The following is a 20,312-nucleotide window of genomic DNA, read 5'->3' as shown; positions in this document are numbered from 1 at the left end:
AAATTTAGGGACTGCCTGTAAAGTTACATACGACATTGGTATACATGTTTCTGTCTTCAATGGCATTTGAAGAGATTGACTTACAATCATAAAACCAACTGTAAAGTGTTCATCTAGGTGTCAAACATCATGCACACTTTTAAGATTTTTGATGTTTATTAAAATAAATGAGCCCATACAGTATTGAAAAATAGCAATATTTACACATTATCTGACAGTTTATTTTATTAAATATCAAAAATCTTAAAGGTTCATCATATCTGAGTCTGACACCTACATGAACATTTTCAGTTGGTTTTATGACTGTAAGTCACTGTCCTTAAATGACATTTGAGCTTTGAATTATGGTATATTTTGTGTATGAGCATACAAGTAAGTGAAATACATAGCATTATTTTCATATGATTTGACAGTTTATTTTATTCTGTTTCAAAAAACCTAAAAGGTGCGCATCATACCTGACACCTGTGACCTGCACAATCACTTTACAGTTGTTTTTATGACTGTAAGTCATTCTCTTAAAATGCTATTGAAGTTAGAAATGTGTGTAGAAACAAATGTAATTTTAGAGATGGTCCCTAAATTTGCGAATCTCAAACGTCCAATGTCAAGCCACCTTTATGTCAATATTTTACTTGGAAGCACTTACTTTCATATTCTGAGTGCATCTGCTTACCTGTAGCCTATAGTATAGCCTACATCAGCAATACAGTGTGTGTTTGGTCTTTTATATCACTGTATTAGACTATTAAGCCACTGTTAAACGATCTAGAATGTCTTCACGGCGGGGGAATCCTGGAGTATGACGTATGAGGAAAACCCTAGTACTGCAGCACAGCGCCGCAACATAAAGCTAAACAACCGAGAGCAATATATGGCTTCCTCAGATGTAATATTTGATCTGTACATCAGCGTCAGCGAAGGGAGTTACGTTATAATCTCGTTCACAGGAGAGAAAGCTGCGTACATGTAGGCTGTACACAGGGAAAGACACTGAATTAAACGTAAACACATCTTTTGTGTCTTCATCAGCTTTTCCACATATATACTGGCCCAGATCATCACATATACTTACTACTTGCTCCATTTCTGTAAATTCATTTTTGAATGAATGAATGACTTTCTAGCCTTTGCTCTGGTTTTCGTTAACAGCTGCTTGCACCACCTGCTGGTGAGGATGACTAACAGCAGATGGAGATCATGCATTGGCAATCTACTGCTATTCCTGCAGTTCCCGGATGTGCAATGTTGAATTTTCTGTCCAATTTAAACCACTGAATTTGTGAAACTGAATTTGTAAAGCGAAATAAAATGGACCGAAAATTGCCTGCCAAATATTATAGGTTGTATTTTTAAACAGACCATATATTTTGGAAGTGAAATTTGAAAGGTGAATAAAGATTATTGAATTTTTAATAATGAATATGAATAAATGTGTATGAAATGTTTTGAAGTGACATATTCATACCTTAAATATACAACCATGTTGAATTTCAGCCCATATAAATGCAAGCCCTAAAAATATAATGCATTAAAATGCAAGCATGGCTAATGCAATGCATTTTTTTTTTTTTTTCAATTAGTGCAATTCAACAAGTTGTTTTGTTTCAAAAAATAAATTATTCTACTGTCATTATTCTACTTCTATATTAAAGAGAGTATACCAGTCAAATCAATACAGGCAAGATAATAAAGATGAGAAGCCTCAGAATTCAAGTAAGAGTACAAGCAATACTTTGCATAGAGATCTGTCATGTGCCAGCCAACCAACAGTTGAGATGTTAAAAAATTAAGTAAATTGAGAATGTTAATGGATAGCTTTCTCCAGGTATTATAGACTTCCTTTAATTACTAGCTACAAATTACATCTTCTACAATGTAATTAGATTGATCTATAGTAATCTATTCTTTACAGTAATGCAGATACATCAGAAGTAACTGGTGTATTTGAAATAAGAAATATTAAGAGAAAATTAATTAAATTACTGTAATTAATTACATAGTAATGTAATACACCCAACACTTGCACTTTGAATAAGAAATGAGTTCAGCATGTTACTATTGCTGAATTGTAGCTGTAGCTGCATAAACGTGTTTACGGTGGAACATGTCCCCATAGAAAACATCGTCCACAACAACATCCAAACAAACCTGTCCCCATTCATGATATACAGGTATGTCCACTAATGTGCAGCTGCAATTAGCTGTATGAGACCGATTTGCCTAAAAGGGAATTCATTCAATTACTTTTTAGCTTCACACTATTTGCTTTCCTCAACAGTTGTTTATTTTTTTTTTACTGTTATAGTATCTAGTAATAATCAACTACTTATACATTTTTGTCATCACCAGACAACGGTAGATGCATACATCACATAGCCTACAGTGAGCATTATTTTTAACACCCAGATATGACAAGGCAAGATTCTGACATAATACAAGGAGAGAAAATGCAAAAATGCTTGGAAGTCATGTAATATGTCCTTTCTTTGGCCAAACAAATAATAGGCTAAATGCACAATGATGTGTTGATTAAGGGCAACATAGCTGTCTGCACTCTCACTTTTATCTCACTTTTCTCTGAATTTCTCTTTTCTTCTGAGGTTATTATTATTATTTTTTTTTTTTTTTTTTTTTTTTTTTTATTGAGAGAAATACAAGTATTAGCCTATGATATATGCACCTTAAATAACTCTTGTTATTAAAAATTTAATAGCTACATTGGTATAAAAAAAAAAAAAAAATTGTCATGTGACATTTACATTTTTTTCCACCAACATGCAATCTGAAATTTAGATCATTTTAGGCTACTATTTAAAAACTAGTATTCATTTAAAAATAAAAAATAAAAATAATATATATATATATATATATATATATATATTTTATTCACCCTAGAATCCTGTCGAACACTGGATCATTTGAGATTGTTGGTTATAACAGACTACCTGAAGTTTAAAAAAGACTAACAAATTATTAAACTTTTCTGTAAACTTTACTTACCAACTAGAAAGTCTGAGATTGCCAGGTTTAGTAGGAAATAATTGCTCTGTTTGCGCAAGCTCTTGTCCATCTTGAAGGCGACAATGACCAGTGCGTTGCCACATACAATCACAGCAATTAATATGACCATCATGACCGTGAGCAGTGCGAGCACCGGACCCGCGAACCCCGCGTCTCTCCTCAAGGCGGTCCAGTTACTGACCGTGTGTTCACGGGTCATATTGGGATCGCCGTGATGGTTACCCATCGAGAGCTTCACGGTCTTCAGTTCAAGCTTGTCTTTTTCATGTGTCTCATGAAGGTTCGGATGAATTGGTCTAGTAAATGTCACGTGTGCGCGCAGTTGACGCCCCTTGCCCGTTCCCACGGCGCGCGTCAAGGGCGATTTTAGTGTTCTGATTTACTGACATAATCCACTAAAAAAAAAAAAAAAAAAAAAAAAAAAAAACCTTGTTAATGGGTCACGTAAATCAAATAATCCTATTTAAGAAATCACAGAAAATGTGCAGAACATGGCAATCATTTAAGAAGGTTAAAAGCTAATTATTTAGATTATTCAAACGTAATAGTCTGTAATATTTTGAAAGCAATTCATATTCCATTTGTTATATTCAGCAAACGTCTAAAACTTATAAGATGCTATATTTGTTGATTTAAGTGATTTGAAGGCAGAAAAAAAGAGAAATCATTTAAAGTTTTTGTTAAAATGACCCAGTAAAGGAGATTAAGACAGAGCTATGGAGAACCAGCTGATAAAACAGCTGTCCAAAGACCATTACAGTTTGAATGCTTAATATTTAATTGTAAGTATTCAGTGTAAGTAATTTTTAAGCTTTAAAGGGGTGGTTTATTGCGATTTCACTTTTTTAACTTTAGTTAGTGTGTAATGTTGCTGCTTGAGCATAAACAGTATCTGCAAAGTTACAGCACCGAAAGTTCAATGCAAACGGAGATATTTTCTTTGAAAGAATTCTCTGTTTAAGGACTACAACAAACGGCTGGTAGGGACTACAAGAAGCTTCTCTCCGGGTTGGTGACATCGCTAATCCTAGAATTTACATAAACCCTGCCCCCGAGAACACGCAACAAAGGGGTGAGGCCATATTGCTGCATTACAGTTAGCTACATAAATTCATCAACTAACCGTTCAGAAACGTCCTGTTGCATTCAAAATGTTGTCACTTCTTCTTGAGTGTCTCCATTATTGTCCGACTCCGTTTTGAACATAAAAGGCTGAACAGTTTCTGACATTTTCAGTGAGTCTGCATGAGGTAATGTGAGGCGCTGCTAAGTGCTATGCTAATAACTATGATAACTACGGTAACTATGATAACTATGCTAAGCTATGCTAAAAGTGGTTCCGCCAGACCCGGAGATCGGCTGAATGGATTTGAAAAAGGTAAAACTCAACTGTTTAACTCTAGCGGAGTTGGAAAATGAGCCTATTTTCAAAAAAAGTGGAGTGTTCCTTTAAAGGGACACACACAAAAACAGAGCGTTTTTGCTCACCCTCAAAAACTGACAAGTTTAACATGCTATAAAAAATTATCTGTAGGGTATTTTTAGCTAAAACTTCACATACACACTCTGGGGACATCAGAGACTTTTACATCTTGTAAAAGTGGCATTATACCACCCCTTTAATCTTAAATTTCATAAAAAGTATTACGATTTGAATTACATTTGCTGTAAGGCCCTTTCACATTCTGGATAGCAATTAGACTGCATTACTGTAATTAGACTGCTAGACACAGAAGGAACAGACATTTAATCTCACGTCATGCCTAGTCTCATTAAGAAAGACTGCTAATTTGCTTTCTAACCCTAGATGAGACTCTTGCCTCTGAGGATGCAAGGGAGGCAGTGCTTCCTCAAAAATTGAAATGAGAAAATATGAGACTCTTGCCTCTAAGGATGCAAAAAAATTTAAATTGAAATGAGAAAATATTCTCAGTACAAAAATAAAACACAAATATTATGAAATATGGCATTAAAAAGTGTATAAATCAAACTTGTCTAAAGTGACACTGTCCAACAGCGACACCAGTGGTTAAACTTACAACGTGAAGCAGCATCTCTAGTGTTTCCCCTGAGCCCACTGAGTTTCAACAGAACAGGGGTGCATTACCCAAAAGCATCGTTAGCCAACTATGGTCACAAGTTCCACTGAACTCTATTGGTAAAGATGGAACTTGCGTATGAAAGTATATGGGTAATATTCAATTTGAAATGTAATATGCAAAATGGCAATGCAATATGTAAAATGGCAATGCATTTCTGTATTTAAATGTACATTTTCCATACCACATATGTGCAACATATGGAGCAAAATGATAATTCAAATTCAATAATATAATTTACATTTCCTATTTCCTACACTAGTTTTAACATATAATTTAAACATATTTTTATCATTTTATAAGTTGCAAAATTAAAATGAAAATGTATTACAGAAATGATTAGATATGTTTAACATGTTCAGGCAAACTTGTAGCAAAATGATCATTTAAATGTTATTTATGTACAACTTATTAGGGACTGAGCTGGAAAATGAAGTCCTGTCAACCCCTAATGATGAAGAGGTTTGCTCCACTGCTGACAGCGAGAGACAAGTGTCAGCGCAGGTTGTAGACCTTAACGACCCCAGTAATTGGACTGTGCATCTAGATGCCAAGACAGTGGATTTACTCATGGAAAAAGGTCCTGTCGTGGTGTGCAGCTTTTTATTTTCCCCTCGAATCAAGAAGAAAATACACTTTTCCGATGACTTCTATGAAAGAAATTTGCCCAATAGGGTTAAAGCTCATAGAGATTGGCTTGTCTATCAAAGAAAACAGATTCTATATTTTGCTTGTCTTGTAAACTGTGCAACAACTGCACAAGTCGGCCTCGGGCCAAACTTGGTAATGAGGGCAATAATGATTGGAGACATTTGGCAGCTGTGCTGAAACATCACAAAACATACTGTGATCATATAAGTGCTGCAACATGGATGAACTCTTCATAAAGCTTTGCATTTCGAGGAATAAATGCAAAGCTTTATGAAGAGAACAATGTTAACTTTTGGGAGTTAATAGAGATGCTTGCCAAATTTGATTCCACTATGCAAGAACATGTCAGGTGAATAAGAAATAAAGAAACTCATGTACATTATCCAGTCTCAGATTCAAAATGAGATCATTTTTATTATGGCCACAAATGTCAAAAAAACATTATTGTAAATGACACAAAGAGAGCAAAATATTTTCCTGTGCTTCTTGATTGCACACCAGATATGATCCACCAAAAGTAAATGTTTTGTCAATATAACAGCATTAGAAGTGAATGTAGAGGAAAACTTCATTGATTTCAATTTCATAAAGGAAAAAACTGGAAAGGAACTATCAAATGCAGTCCTGACCAAAATAGAGGCCCTTGGACTGAACATCACTGACTGTTGGGGCCAAGGATTCAATAACGTAAAAAACATGAAAGGGCAAAATCAGGGAATCTAAGCCCATAAATATTGTATAAATATTTATACAGTATTTGCAGGCTCTCCAAATTGGTGGGAAATTGTTGAAGTTGACCTGCAAGTGCACAAGACTGTATGAGCACGTCCGAATCTCAGGATATAAAAACAGTGGACGAGTTGAGGATACTTAGAGTGATAATTCCAAAGGGATCAACTACAGCACTTCAATTTTCCCACAGAAATGTTTAAAATATTCAACTTTTTCAAAAGGTATTCAACCTATGGTTGCAGTATATCTAGACTCTAGATCTAAATCTAGAGTAGCTGTATGCATGTGACTCTGACTTACACTATATGTGTAATGACCCATCTGAAAAATATGAAATATAGCCTACAGACCTGAATTACTGAATTGTAAAATAGTAACAAAGTCGCTAACACTCTGCTGATTCCATAGCTGAAGATTTTCAAACTTCCACTGGCATTAATATCATCACAGAAACTGTGTGGCGAGAGCTTCAAGGAATGGGTTTCCATAGCCAAGTAGCCGCATACAATCCTCACATCACCAAGTACAATGCTAAGCGTCAGATGGAGTGTTACAAAGCACACCGCCACTGGCAGTGGAACGCTGATAAAATAGTACTATTTGTTATGGAAAATGCAATTAATGTTAGTGGGGACATCGTTGCTAATTTATTATCTATGCCGTTTAAAGAAAAGCTGAAGTTAATTGGCAAAGGAAGACCTGAACCAGAGCATAATTTAGTGCAGAAAGCCAAAGCTTTTGCAAGCATTTCAACCCCAGAAATTATAAGTGATAGCCCTGGATGACAACATCAACCAAGAAGCTAAAGCTGCCACTGTTTTATATGTTAAGCTTTATTTGAGAAAACAGTCATTTTGCAAAATTACTGGTCAAATTTATACAAAATTAATACTGTAAATTTACCAACTCAGCAACCATTCTGCACATTTGCTGTAATTCTGCATAATAGTTCAAATTTTCCCCAAATCGTAAGTTTATCACAGTCTGATACATACATTTAATTGGTTACTGTGCTAGTCTAATGATATTATTTATTATCAACATTACCGTTTGTGGTGGTGGATTCCAAAATGCCACAATTGCAGTTCGCTGTCTATAATGCGTAAGTGTCTGTCGCTAATTTTCTTTGGTCTGAGTGCTGTCATGATGTGTCACTTTACATTAAATGTTGTTGGTTTATCCCCCTATAGGCATTATAGGGAACCTTAGTATAAATCATCATAATTATCAAGATGGTTATGTGTATAGAATGAACAGTAACACACTAGTGTTGCAAGTGTGCAAAATTATACTCTCGTAGTAAGCACATAGTATTCACACAAACAGTAATGAAGCTCCATTAGTAAGCTTAACCCCCACTGAGGAATTAAAGAGCTTAGGGGATCAGCCTTCTTCCCGTGCAATCTTCACAGCAGGTTACTGATTGAGGAGGGGGCAGAAGATGATGTCAGGCAATTTTGTCAGGCAATTAAAGGCTTTGAAACCAGTTGTTAAAAATATGTTTTTCAGTGAGGAGTTTAGATTCACAGATGTGGTGAGAACAGGCCGTAAATAGATTGTCAATTGAGCAGGGCAGAGTGAGAGTAGAAATAGAGTAAAGTAGGGTAGAGTATGTCGATGTATGGTCTACAAATCACAAGAGCTATCTGGGAGTCATTGTCCATTGGATAGATTCAGACACACTTACCATCTCTTCAGGGGCTTTAGCTTGCTGAAGGATCAAGGGAAGGCACACTTACGACAATCTGGCAGAGGTGCTTGAAAGTGTCCACATGGATTTCAGCATTCAAAACAAAGTTGTGTTAACCGCTACAGACAATGGTTCAAATTTTGTAAAAGCATTTAGTGTGTTCACAGCTGAAGAAAAGTGACTGAAGATGATGAAGAAAATGATGAAGAGGCAGATATTGAGTTTACTGATGTTGCAGCATTTCTAAAAGAGACCGAAAAGGATGACTACCACTTGCCAGCCCATCAACGCTGTGCCTGCCATTCTCTCCACTTGCTTGCAACCAAAGATGCTGAGGCAGCAGTGGAAGACTGTTCATTTAAAAAGATTTCAAGGGCAGCTTTCACCAAATGTCAAAGCCTTTGGAATAAACAGAGTAGAAGCACCCAAGCTTCTGACACCATTAAAGACAAACTTGGATGCATCCTGGTTGTGCCTAGTGTAACTCAGTGGAATTCTACATATAATGCAATGGATCATCTGAAAACATGCATTGAAGCGAAATCTCAAGCTCCATGATGTTTGTGAGAAAATGGAAATTCCATGACTAAAGCCATCAGAGATGACATTCATCAAAGAATATGTCATGGTGAGTTTGAACTGGCTAAGATGTATTGAATCAATCATTTTATTAATAGAAATATTTTTGTTATTTTATAGAATCCCATATTTTTTTAAATAAAATAATCCCATAAATATTATTAAAAAATAGTTTTGGTATATACTGTATGTTAAATACTAATTTTATTAAAACTAAATGACTTTAGTAAGTCTTAAGTAAATTCTTTAAAAATTAAGTACCCATTAATAACTCTTAAGAATATAATAATCAACATGGCTTATGCATCCTGTAATTTTCATCATGTATTTTTGCACTCATGCATATTGCCATGTTTTGTTATGTGTAATTTCACAGGTCATTGCACCAGTGTCCAAGGCCCTAGATGTTCTCCAGTTGGACAAAATGGCATACTTTGGAGTCTTGGTTGACATTCTTGTTGAGTAGCTGCAAGAAAACCTCCAGTATTGTCTGCCATTAGTTCATGCCATCATCAGTGGTGTAAACAGAAGGTTCAGTTACCTTTCCGGTAAAATATATCTCATGGCAACTGCTTCACATCCTATGTTTCATATGTTTTACATACCAAATGCGCAAAAAGATGACATCATCTTAAGACTAAAACAGGAGCTTTCAGCAGCACACAGTCCACATGTTGCAGAGACAATTGTTTCAAGGAAGCCAGAAAATGAAAGTGATGAGAGCACAGACTACTTCTCCAGAAACCAGGAGCATGTTTTGGATGAAGTGGCATTTGCTACAGTCTACAGCAACCACACCTGATAGTGCTTTCCAGCAGCTATCAAAAATGAAGAGAGTCTTCATTAACTGCAATACTGGTGTCCCTGCCAGTGCCGCATATGAGCAGTTGTTTAGTGTTGGAAAAGACATTTTCCTGCCAAAACACAACCGTCTTCCCGCCAGTCATTTTGAGAAACTTCTCTTGTGTCGAATTAACAGGCACTTCTGCTTCAGTTTAGATCAGAGTACAAATTGAGTTGCCTACATTTTGTTCTTGCCTGCTCTTATTAGAAGGACACTGCACCTCAATCCTGGACTGGTGGTGTGAAACCTTCCCTGTTTTGCTTGAGGTATAACAGTGACTATAACTTTGCCAGTTCAACTAAAATACTTAAAATTTTCCAAGCGTCCTCACTCTTCAGATTTGCGGCTTTTGTAACATGACAAATTATAACATTTTGACCCTTTGGAGGTCAACATTTTGAATGAAGTAGACAGGTTTCTACAGTCTACTGCAACTACACCAGATAGTGCTTTCCCTGCCAGTGCCACATGTGAGCGGTTGTTCAATATATTTTCTTGCCAAAATGCAACCATCTCTCAATCAGTATTTTTAAAAAAATGTTTCTGTGTATGCAATTTAGGTTGGATACATTTTGTTTTTGCAATGTTAAATTTGTTGCAATTTTGCACTTTGACTTTGACAGTCTGTTTAAGATATTTAAGTATTGTGTATAATAAAACAATACTCTTTGAGATAATAATTGTATTGCATTGTTGTTTTAAACATAAAATGTTTTACTCAAAACATTCCTCATAAACACTTTTTCAGTTAATTATAATATACATCATTGTAAAAAAACAAAAGTAGTTTCAATGTAGCTAGCTACTTTTTGATAGTAACTTGATAGTAGTGTAGCTAACTACTTTTCCAAAAGGGTAGCTTGACTGTAGTTTAACTTCTTTAACTTATGAGTAGCTTGTTGTTTGTCAAACAACAGATTCAGAGTAGCTTCCCCAACACTGCTTGCGAGGGAGGGAGACAGTGTATTTAGGGGACTTGAGTTTGGGGCCCTATGGGTCTTGTTTGCTTTATTGGCGGCCTTGGAGAGTGGAGTGAATTAAGGAGAAGTATTCACTGATTTTAAGGAGACATACAGGTCATAAAGCTGGGCTTTGTTTATTATGCTTGCGAAATGGACATCTGCACTGTGAGGCAGGCTCAACCAATATGCCTCAGCCTGCCGAGGTATAAGAGGATGCTGTAGAGGATGGTGGGTGTCAAGTGGTTGTTCATTGGGCCAACGCAATGCAGCGGAGGGTCCAGGGAAAGAGGGACTCGTCATTGGACAGGAAGAGTTATATCTCGGACATTGTGACAAATGGGCTGGACCAAATGCAGAAAACTGTTGAGCAGAAAACTGTCAAGGAACATAGGTGAGTCGGCTACATACAGAATATTTATGGGTTTCCTCTTATGCTGACTGGATAGGTAATTTGAACGTGTTCCTCCTGAACTTTGTCAATAAAACATAATTTTGTGAATGAATCTGAATGAATTTTAAGTTTAAGTGGAACGAATCACCCTCATTCACTTTAATACACATATGTCTTGTTTACTGAAGTCCCTCTCCACTTGAAGCTTTATTTTGAAGTATTTGACTTTTGTGAATGGGTCATCTCATTCACATTCACAAGTTCTGCTGCTGAAAAACAATACTGCTTTTTCAATATGAATGTAAAAATATTTGTCATGCAAATAAAGCAACTTAAAACTGAACGAGAGAGGGTAAGTCATTCGTCCATTCAGCATGTGACTCAGTTTCGTTTAATAAGGAGGGAAAGCGGGTGCAATGCAAAGACGGTATGCACAAAACATAACCCTAAATATAGGAAAATAAGATTTTTTACAAATTATGTAATTTGTGAAGTATCTTCATTGTCATCATCATCATCATTTTATTTGTTGTTTTGATGTTTTCCCCCTGGAAAGAAGTTATATATAGAAATATGAGGATTTAGGTCATGTACCTTTTTATTTGTACCCAATTCTGTGTAGCTGTCTTTGTCTTGACACTAATGTGAGCTAATAGCACTCAAAAGCAGGTTTGACTCACTGAACTAGTACGCCCCACTATTAAAATAGTCTGTTGTGAACAAAATAAACAAATCAGGTATCTCACTTGTGAACCTGGATCTGCTGCACGAATGGGGCAAGTTGATTGCTCTACTAAACATGAGTCATTCTTTTTCACAACATTGACAGTATGTATGAATTATAAATATTTAAAATGTGACTGATGACACTGAAAATACAAAGACAAAAAACTTTACTGAAATATAATGGGTCAGTATGTAAAAAAACAACAAAGAAACAACAACAACAAAAAAAATTTAATTCTAAATGTGATGAGACTTTTATTTTGAAAGACATGCATGATCATTGTTGACTCTTTTGTTAGGCGAGGTTTAATGCTGCCTTCACATGCTCTTGGAATTATCATGAATATGAGTTTCCTTAGTAAAAAAAAAAAAAAAAAGAATTGCACATGAACTCCCTTCCATCTTGAATGCGATGAGTTCGTAATCACAACTTCAGAAGGGGAATTATCAAATCACCGATAGCACATGAAGGCAGAACAAGTAAAGCATGTCTGAGAAAAATGTGTTGTCCTCATTCAGTGTTTGCATCTGAAATCTGAAAAATGCTGCCTTCGGAGGATGCATGTGGTCGGTTTGTGTGTATATGTACGTTTTTGACCACTGTTTTCCGATTTTTGATGTCATTTCTAGCAAGAAATTACTATTGTAGTAATTAAATATTCGCCAAAGCTCACACTATTTTGCTGTAGATCATTAAAACATTACGCTGCCTCAGAAGTCTGTCCGAAATCAGTTTTGTGAGGTGCCTTTGTACGCAAACGCTGCCTTCAAAGTCATTGCCTGATAGGGCAGTGAGGCAACAAGTCAGCTGCCCAAGTTTTCGGATACAACCGATATTTTTTCGGATGCAACAGATATCTGCGTTCAGATCAGATGTTGTCAGGCTATATGTCCGTGTCATTATTCTATTGATATTTTCGTAGCTTGTTACATAATGTTCCTGTCCTGTCAGATGTTATACTGTGCTTGTAGTGCATATGTGGAAGCATGCACTGTATAGTACTTCACTAATTAAAGGATTAGTTCACTTTAAAATGAAAATTACCCCAAGCTTTACTCACACTCAAGCCATCCTAGGTGTATATTCAACAGGTTCAACGAGTATAAATTACGAGCATGCAACATTGCAATTACATTGTCAATTAGAGTCATGAAATTACCAAAAATTACTATTAAATTATATAACTGTACATTGTGTACGTTTGCAATATGGTATGATGTTCAACTGCAGTTTCCATAACCTTAAGCCAAAATACCACCAGTTCTATTTTTTTGATGATTGTGGTGGCTCATACCAACTTAGTAACTTTATTGTATTACGAAAAACTAGTTTGGGACTGCTATTTAATAGCCTTATCACTGCATAATGACCATGAGGAAAATACGGGTCCCATGTCCAAAGCATTTGAGAACCACTACAATAGTATCCAACTGCAAATCTGCAGAGCCACGTGTCATAGAAGGTTCAGGATGGCTGTGCCAGGCCAACAGTCTCAGACCAGGAGTTAGGGTGGAGATTATAGTCTCATTAAGCTTAGGGTTAGTGGTGGGGTTTTGCTAGGGTGGAGCTTATAGTTGTAGTGAAGTTAGGGTTAGTGGTGGGGGCAGGTTAGCCAATTGTCAGCTCTGCCCTAACTTCCGGTCTGGCGCTGCTGTCCTGAAACTGCTGTCACATATGGACATATGCTGTCATATATGCAATTGAACATATCCCACTTCTGACACCACAATGTGATGGAGCGGGTCTTTACTAGAAATGATGGCCCAGCCACAATAGCATGTTAATGCAAAGAATGTTTATTTTTCAGGGCATTGTTGTTCACAAAAGGTCATCAGAGTGCAGATATATGTAAAAAAAGATAAAATAAATAAAGTATATCAGTACATAATATTATTTAAAAATATATACAAGAACCTAGGAATCTGAAGTCCATCAGCTGAGATTTCATTTAGCAACTTTCAATTAGCAATCATTCTGCTATCAAAGCTACTTTCTTATCCATGTTCGGCTGACAAAATAGTTGTATAAATGAGCAGATGTACATGGTATAACTAATAAAGTGGCGACTGTGCGTACATGGCAGACATGATAACTTACAACGACTAGAAGAACACAGGAGTAAGTTTACATGACAAGAATGGTTTCAAAAGCTCATGTCAATGATTGACTTTACCTGCCCACAATTCATCAAAGTGCAGTGAAGTTAATGAATCATACATCTTGCAGTAGCAGCCATTGTAGCCCTTCTGTCAGCTGCAGAGACCCCCTCCAGAGGCATATGGGTGTTGACATTTTTCCCAGATCCCCTGGAGACTATCACAGCTAATCTTAATTAAACGTAAGGGCATGCCAGAGTATTCACATTATTTTTGATAGTTAAATGTCAGTATCTCCTGCTGCGTATGCTGTCAGAGCGTGTGGACCACACCCCACCAGCCATTTACCTGATATGCTGCAGCAAGATATTATTATGCTTTTTTTTTTTTTTGGGTCGATATTGTTCTGGCATCTTCTGCCAAATATGGCATACATATACACATTTATATTTATTCTTTTAGCAGGCGCTTTTATTCAAAGTGAGGCAATAACATGAAAAGTGCTAACAATACAAATGCTGTGTCCAAATTTGCCTACTTATACAATTCTCTAAAAACATGTACTCTTTTGTCAATCTTGAAACCACAAATTGTTTTGTTTAGTTACATGCATCCTGTCACAATAAATTAGTCTGTAAATTATCACAGTTAACTTCCTGTCTGTCACAATGAAGGGATTAGTTCACTTTCAAATGAAAATGACTCCAAGCTTTACTCACCCTCAAGCCATCCTAGGTGTATATGACTTTCTTCTTTCTGATGAACACAATCAGTAATATATTAATAAATATTCTGACGCATCCAAGCATATAATGGCAGTGAGCGGGATCAATGAGTATGAGCTGAAGAAAGTGCTTCCATACACATCCATCCTTCATAAACATACTCCACATGGCTCCTGGGGGTTAATAAAGGCCTTCTGAAGTGAAGCGATGCATTTAAAAAAAAAAAAAAAAAAAAATCCATATTTAACAAGTTATGTAAATATCTAGCTTCCGCCAGACCGCAAAACCAGTCATGTTGATGTGTTCTGGATCATTTGTAAATGTTTGATTGTACATTCTGGATATCCAGCCAAAACATCATTGCAATAGTCATGTCTAGAAATTACAAGGGACAAAGATTTGTGTTGCATGCTCAGTTAGGAAGGGTCTGATCTTCCTGATGTTGTGCAATGTAAACCTGCATGGCTGTGCTGTCGTTGCAATGTGGTCTTTGAAGGTCAGCTGTTCATTAAAGATTACCCCAATATATATGGCTGATCAGGTAGGGATTATTGTTCATGATCCTAGTTATGTTGGCTTGACAAATCCAACATACTGATCTACTATTTAATCTTATTTTTCTTCTTTTGAGACTAAATTTTAAACAGTATCTCCTCCTAGGGCTTTCAAGCTAGATCCACCAAACTCAGCTCAGACCTTCATACTGACTCGGTGTGCTATCTTTTCTGACTGATCCGACTTGTGGTTTTTGTTAAACGGACGATCTATGAAACTATGGAAAGTCCCATAGACTTTCATTGAGGGGGTCACAACTTTTGTACAATAAGAAAAACATGCTAGCAAAATGCTAATTCATGCTATCAATGTGTTAAAACATGCTAGCAGCATGCTAATTCATGCTAGCAGTGTGTTAAAACATGCTTACAACATGTTAAAACATGTTAGCAACATGTTAAAACATGTTAGCACCATGCTAATTCATGATAGCCACCTGTTAAAACATGCTAGCAAAACATGCTAATTCATGCTAGCAGTGTGTTAGAACATGTTAATTCATGCTAGCAATGTCTTTCTTTCTTTCTTTCTTTCTTTGAATTCACTAAATTTGAAGCTTATAAAACTTTCAAACTTTCATACGGCTTTGTCAAGCCAACATCAAAGTTTGCCCCAACAAACTTTACTCATTTAGTTAAATTGTGCTGTAACATCAAAATGACGAGAAGTTTTATCTTCGCTATATTGAGTTGCAGGTGATGTTTGTGTGTATGTAAAAATAATTGACAATGGGCTTTTGTATTATTGAAAATTAATGTGCACACAAGGTGGTAATGCTTGGACTGTGCATTCATTTTCAATAATTCAAGGGTATGTAGTCAATTATTTATTGTATACCACTGAATTGTTGAATTCTTGATTCTGAATGGTTGACACATGCTCATATGTCATGTGATGTTTGTGTGTGTGTGTGTGTGTGTGTAAGAAATAATTGATGATGGGCTTTTGTATTATTGAAAATTAATGTGCACACAAGGTGGGAATGCTTGGACTCTGCATTCATTTTCAATAATTCAAGGGTATGTAGTCATTTATTTATTGTATACCACTGCATTGTTGAATTCTTGATTCTGAAGGGTTTTCACATGCTCATATGTCATATGATCTCTTTAGAGAATATGATATACAGTACCCTTACAGTCCTCTGAACCTAGTCTATAAAGAATGTGCTCTCAGAATCTCTCTCTCTCTCTCTCTCTCTCTCTCTCTCTCTCTCTCTCTCTCTCTCTCTCTCTCTCTCTCTCTCTCTCTCTCTCTCTCTCTCTCTCTCTCTCTCTCACACACACACACACACACACACACACACACACACAAATAAATAAATAAATGTTTGACAAGAGCACAAAAACCCTTTAAGTTAAATTAGATTTATCCAACATGAGCACTGCATTGTCATCAACACCTACCTTTCACTTATAATTTATGTTATGTCTGTGCACATGTACTGTGTAAAACTGTCACAAGCTGCAAAAAATGTATTTGTTTTCCATTTTTATACACAACCAGCACAGAGCAAAAATACACCAAACATTCACTGAGCTATTTCCATACTGTTTATAGTGCATCTACTATATTCTTGTAATTTGTTATTATTTGCATTCTCTGCCTGTGTTTTATCTACGTCTTACAAAATGTTAAGTGTTCTGCATGATAGCTTTAGGAATATTTCATTTAGGTGTGTTCTATGTATATTTATCAGGTTTGTTTTGTCAACCCTGCATTTGAATGGGTGGAGTCTATATTCATCCAAACACCTGATCACCTGCCAGTTTTCGCACTGTCCAATGCTTCCATCTAGTGCATTATGTCCACATCACAGTAGTCAAGACTGTTATAAAACCCACCTGTAACTGGGGGAAGATAATTTGTATATCTAGATGCTTTTAATAAGACTATTGGCTGGAGGCGAGTAGGTCAAATCCACATCTTGATTGTACTTTAACCCATTTGGGTCCAACTTTATGTGTCTAACTATTATGTACTTACACCAAAATAAGGGAAGTATTCATCTTTGAATTCATGTTGTATTGCAATTAAAGCATGTATGTACACAACAAGTGCACTGTATCAAATGATTAATTTAGCCTACATGTTTAGTAGTGGGAAATGTTAAAAGTGGGACCCCAATTTATACAATAATATGACCATTTAAAATTACAAATGACAAATGCATTGTTTGTTGTAGACAGTGGTGGACAGTAACAAAGTATTTTTTAATTCGTTACTGTACTTAAGTGCATTTTTCAAGTATCTGTACTTTACTCAAGTATTTTTATTTTGAGCAACTTTTACTTTTACTTCACTACATTCCAAAGCAAAAGATCGTACTTTTTACTCCACTACATTTCATGAAACATATCGTTACTCGAGCACAAACTGATTCTTTTCAATCATCCTGTTAAATCGGTTCACAAATCACATCAACAATTCATTCGCGAATTGGACTGATCGTATTGCAGTTCTCGAGTCAACAACTCACTGATTCAGTGATCCGTTCAGAGCGAGTCTCCAGTGAACTGAATTTACAAATCTGACTGAAAATTAGCCAAGAACTGGGGGATCCTCGAGAGCGCGCACGACTGATGGCGAAAAGTAAGTCAGCCTACTAATGTTGAATTTTAGGATTAATTATTGTAACTGAAAATCATATTTAGGTCACAACTGTCAGTTGTTTTTGAACTAAATCTGCTCTAAAGGGCAATCTGTTTAAGCCCATTGAAATGCTTTAATGCGACACGACCACATCAGTGTGTCTACAGATTGCGATCTTGCGGAGACCCTAAAGGGACGTGGTGGTGGAAAAAAATTGGGATGGGAGAAAAAAATTTCTTCAAATCTTTTGCATTCCCTCGCAAAACTTTTGCGTTCCCCCGAGAAGCTTTGCGCTTCCTCGCAAAGATATTTGCCTTCTCTCGCAAAACATTGGCGTTCCCACGCAAAGAAATTTGCGTTCCCTTGCTGTGAGCTCGGAGAAACACTTCCTCTTTAATGTCCCGCTGGCTGGCAGTAGTGTTTCAGTCAACTCCATACGTTAATAATGCGCGACTCATAGAGTTTGAACTTGTTGGACTCAAATATAAAGAAATGCGGTCAGTGCTTAACTCAAGGAGTTCAGTAATGTTGCCAATATATTCACAGATTCAAACTTCCCGGATCAATAACTTGTAAGCTAAACGTTGTTAATACACAAATGCAGCTATTTCCAATCATAGTAACCTAGACAACGAGCTACAACAACCCAATTTTCCTGTCCGAGGCTAAGCTCACTATAAACTTGGCAAAATGTGAATTTGCTAGGGCTACTGTGACTTACCTTGGGAAAGTGGTTGGAAATGGTGAGGTTTGTCCTGTGTATGCAAAAATTCAGGCCATTCAAAAATTTCCTATACCTGTCACCAAAAAAAAAAAAAACTGATGAGGTTCTTGGGTTTAGTGGGCTACTATCGCTCTTTTTGTCGCAATTTTTCCACTGTTGTAGTCCCTCTTGCCAAACTTTTGAAAGATAATGTAAAAACTGTGCTATAGCATTTGAAAATGTAAAAGCCTTGTTATGTTCCTCACCTGTGCTGGCTGCACCTTTCTTTGACAGGCCGTTTTCTTTGCAGATGGATGCTATTCATGTTGGTGCAGGAACTGTTCTCCAGCAGCCTGACTCAGCAGGGGTCCTTCACCCTGTCAGTTTTTTTCTCACGGAAATTTACCTCTAATCAACTCAACTACTCTGTTGTGGAGAAAGAAGCCTTGGCACTTGTCTGGGCTTTGCAACATTTTGCCGTTTGTGTTAGTTCAAGTCACTCAGTCATTGTCTATACAAATCATAACCCGCTGAAATTTCTGAACTCTTTCCAGTGTCCAAACCAAATACTTATTCAGTGGCCGTTGTTTTTGCGGTCACACAGTCTGGACATTCGACACATTGGAGAGGCTGAAAATATTGTGGCGGATGCCTTGTCTCATGCCCCTGTTGGTGATTAATTCTTTGTTCTTTGTTTACAGGGATTCTTGACAGAACCCCTGTCTTTAGGGGAGAGGTGTGACGATGTGGTGTGTGACACCCCCGTACCTGGATAATGGGTGATTCCATGAGTGGTTTCACCATGGTCATCTGGCTTCCCTATTGTTGAGCCATGTTACCACTCTTCGGCACTCTTTCTTTTGTTGACCTTGTTTGATTACTTTGTATTTTTTCTGTTATACTTACACTGGAGCCACAGTGCATTACAGACCATGCATACACCTTACTCTACATTACTGATTTTACTGCCATTCTATTAGCTTTATTTCTTTATTTTGTTAATAAACCTTGAGTTAAATTCAACAACAGTGTGTGTTCCTTCCTTTGTTGCGGCCTTTTGGAGCCATGGGTCGTAACATCCGGGCATATGCTGCTTCATGTTAGGCAGATCTTTAGGAACCTGGTCTAAAGTGGTGGTGTCAGCAGAAATTTGAAGCATGCAAAGTTGACCTTTTGCATTTGGCATAAAACAGTGATGGGTTCTTATCCCTGGAATCTTTTTCGCTTTGGCAAAATTAAGTTCTTGAGCCTCTATTGTTTCCTCTACCTGCTCCTTGGGAACATAAAAGAATGTGATGCCTTTGATGTGATTTTCAACCCACTGGAACAACTGGTGCGGGGTGAGGATGTGGTCTGTGATTCTATCCTGCAAACTGGCCCTTGCAGCCAAGCGTGTCATGGTACCACCTATATCATCGCAGGGTGATTTGCCATGACTTGTGGCAAAGAAATGCCATTCTGCAGACAAGTTAAAGTCTGCTTTGTGGTGCACAAGGTTCTCAATGTTTTTGATATTCTTATATTGGTTTGCTGCTCCATCACTGAAGTACTTCACCCTTATGATGCCTGGTAAAGCCTTCTTGAGATGGCTGAAAACAAAGAAATATATTAATTTCTTAAAGGAAGCACATTTTTAATAATCACAGCCCATATAATAAATTATGCTTGCATTTAACAAATAGAATGCACACAATTTAAAAAGTATTCACTGAAACAGCAGATATGTTAATTACAGAAACTACACTATATTGCCAAAAGTATTGGGACACCCCTCCAAATCATTGAATTCAGGTGTTCCAATCACTTCCATGGCCACAGGTGTATAAAATCAAGCACTTAGGCATGCAGACTGCTTCTACAAACATTTGTGAAAGAATGGGTCGCTCTCAGGAGCTCAGTGACTTCAAGCATGGTACCATGATAGGTTGCAACCTCCATCCGT

At 36.8% G+C, this 20,312-nt stretch overlaps 1 protein-coding gene and 1 long non-coding RNA gene across 2 annotated transcripts in view; one reads left to right on the top strand and one right to left on the bottom strand.

The window, feature by feature from the left end:
* LOC127506519 (histamine H3 receptor) overlaps positions 1-3,422 on the bottom strand; it is a 31,824-nt gene extending 28,402 nt beyond the window's left edge. Inside the window, exon 1 of the mRNA XM_051883076.1 lies at positions 3,004-3,422. Within this exon, the coding sequence (XP_051739036.1) occupies positions 3,004-3,250 (247 nt within the window). The 5' untranslated portion in view covers positions 3,251-3,422. The remainder of the gene's footprint in view (positions 1-3,003) is intronic.
* A 659-nt stretch (positions 3,423-4,081) lies between these two features.
* On the top strand, positions 4,082-10,176 carry LOC127506543 (uncharacterized). Its single transcript, XR_007928010.1, has 3 exons — positions 4,082-4,402; positions 5,539-8,824; positions 9,152-10,176. It is a non-coding gene; the product is annotated as an uncharacterized LOC127506543 (long non-coding RNA).
* The last annotated feature ends 10,136 nt before the right edge of the window (positions 10,177-20,312 follow it).

The sequence above is a fragment of the Ctenopharyngodon idella genome, chromosome 2, assembly GCF_019924925.1.
Source record: "Ctenopharyngodon idella isolate HZGC_01 chromosome 2, HZGC01, whole genome shotgun sequence".
Taxonomy (NCBI): domain Eukaryota; kingdom Metazoa; phylum Chordata; class Actinopteri; order Cypriniformes; family Xenocyprididae; genus Ctenopharyngodon; species Ctenopharyngodon idella.
This window is presented reverse-complemented; position numbering and strand designations above follow the sequence as displayed.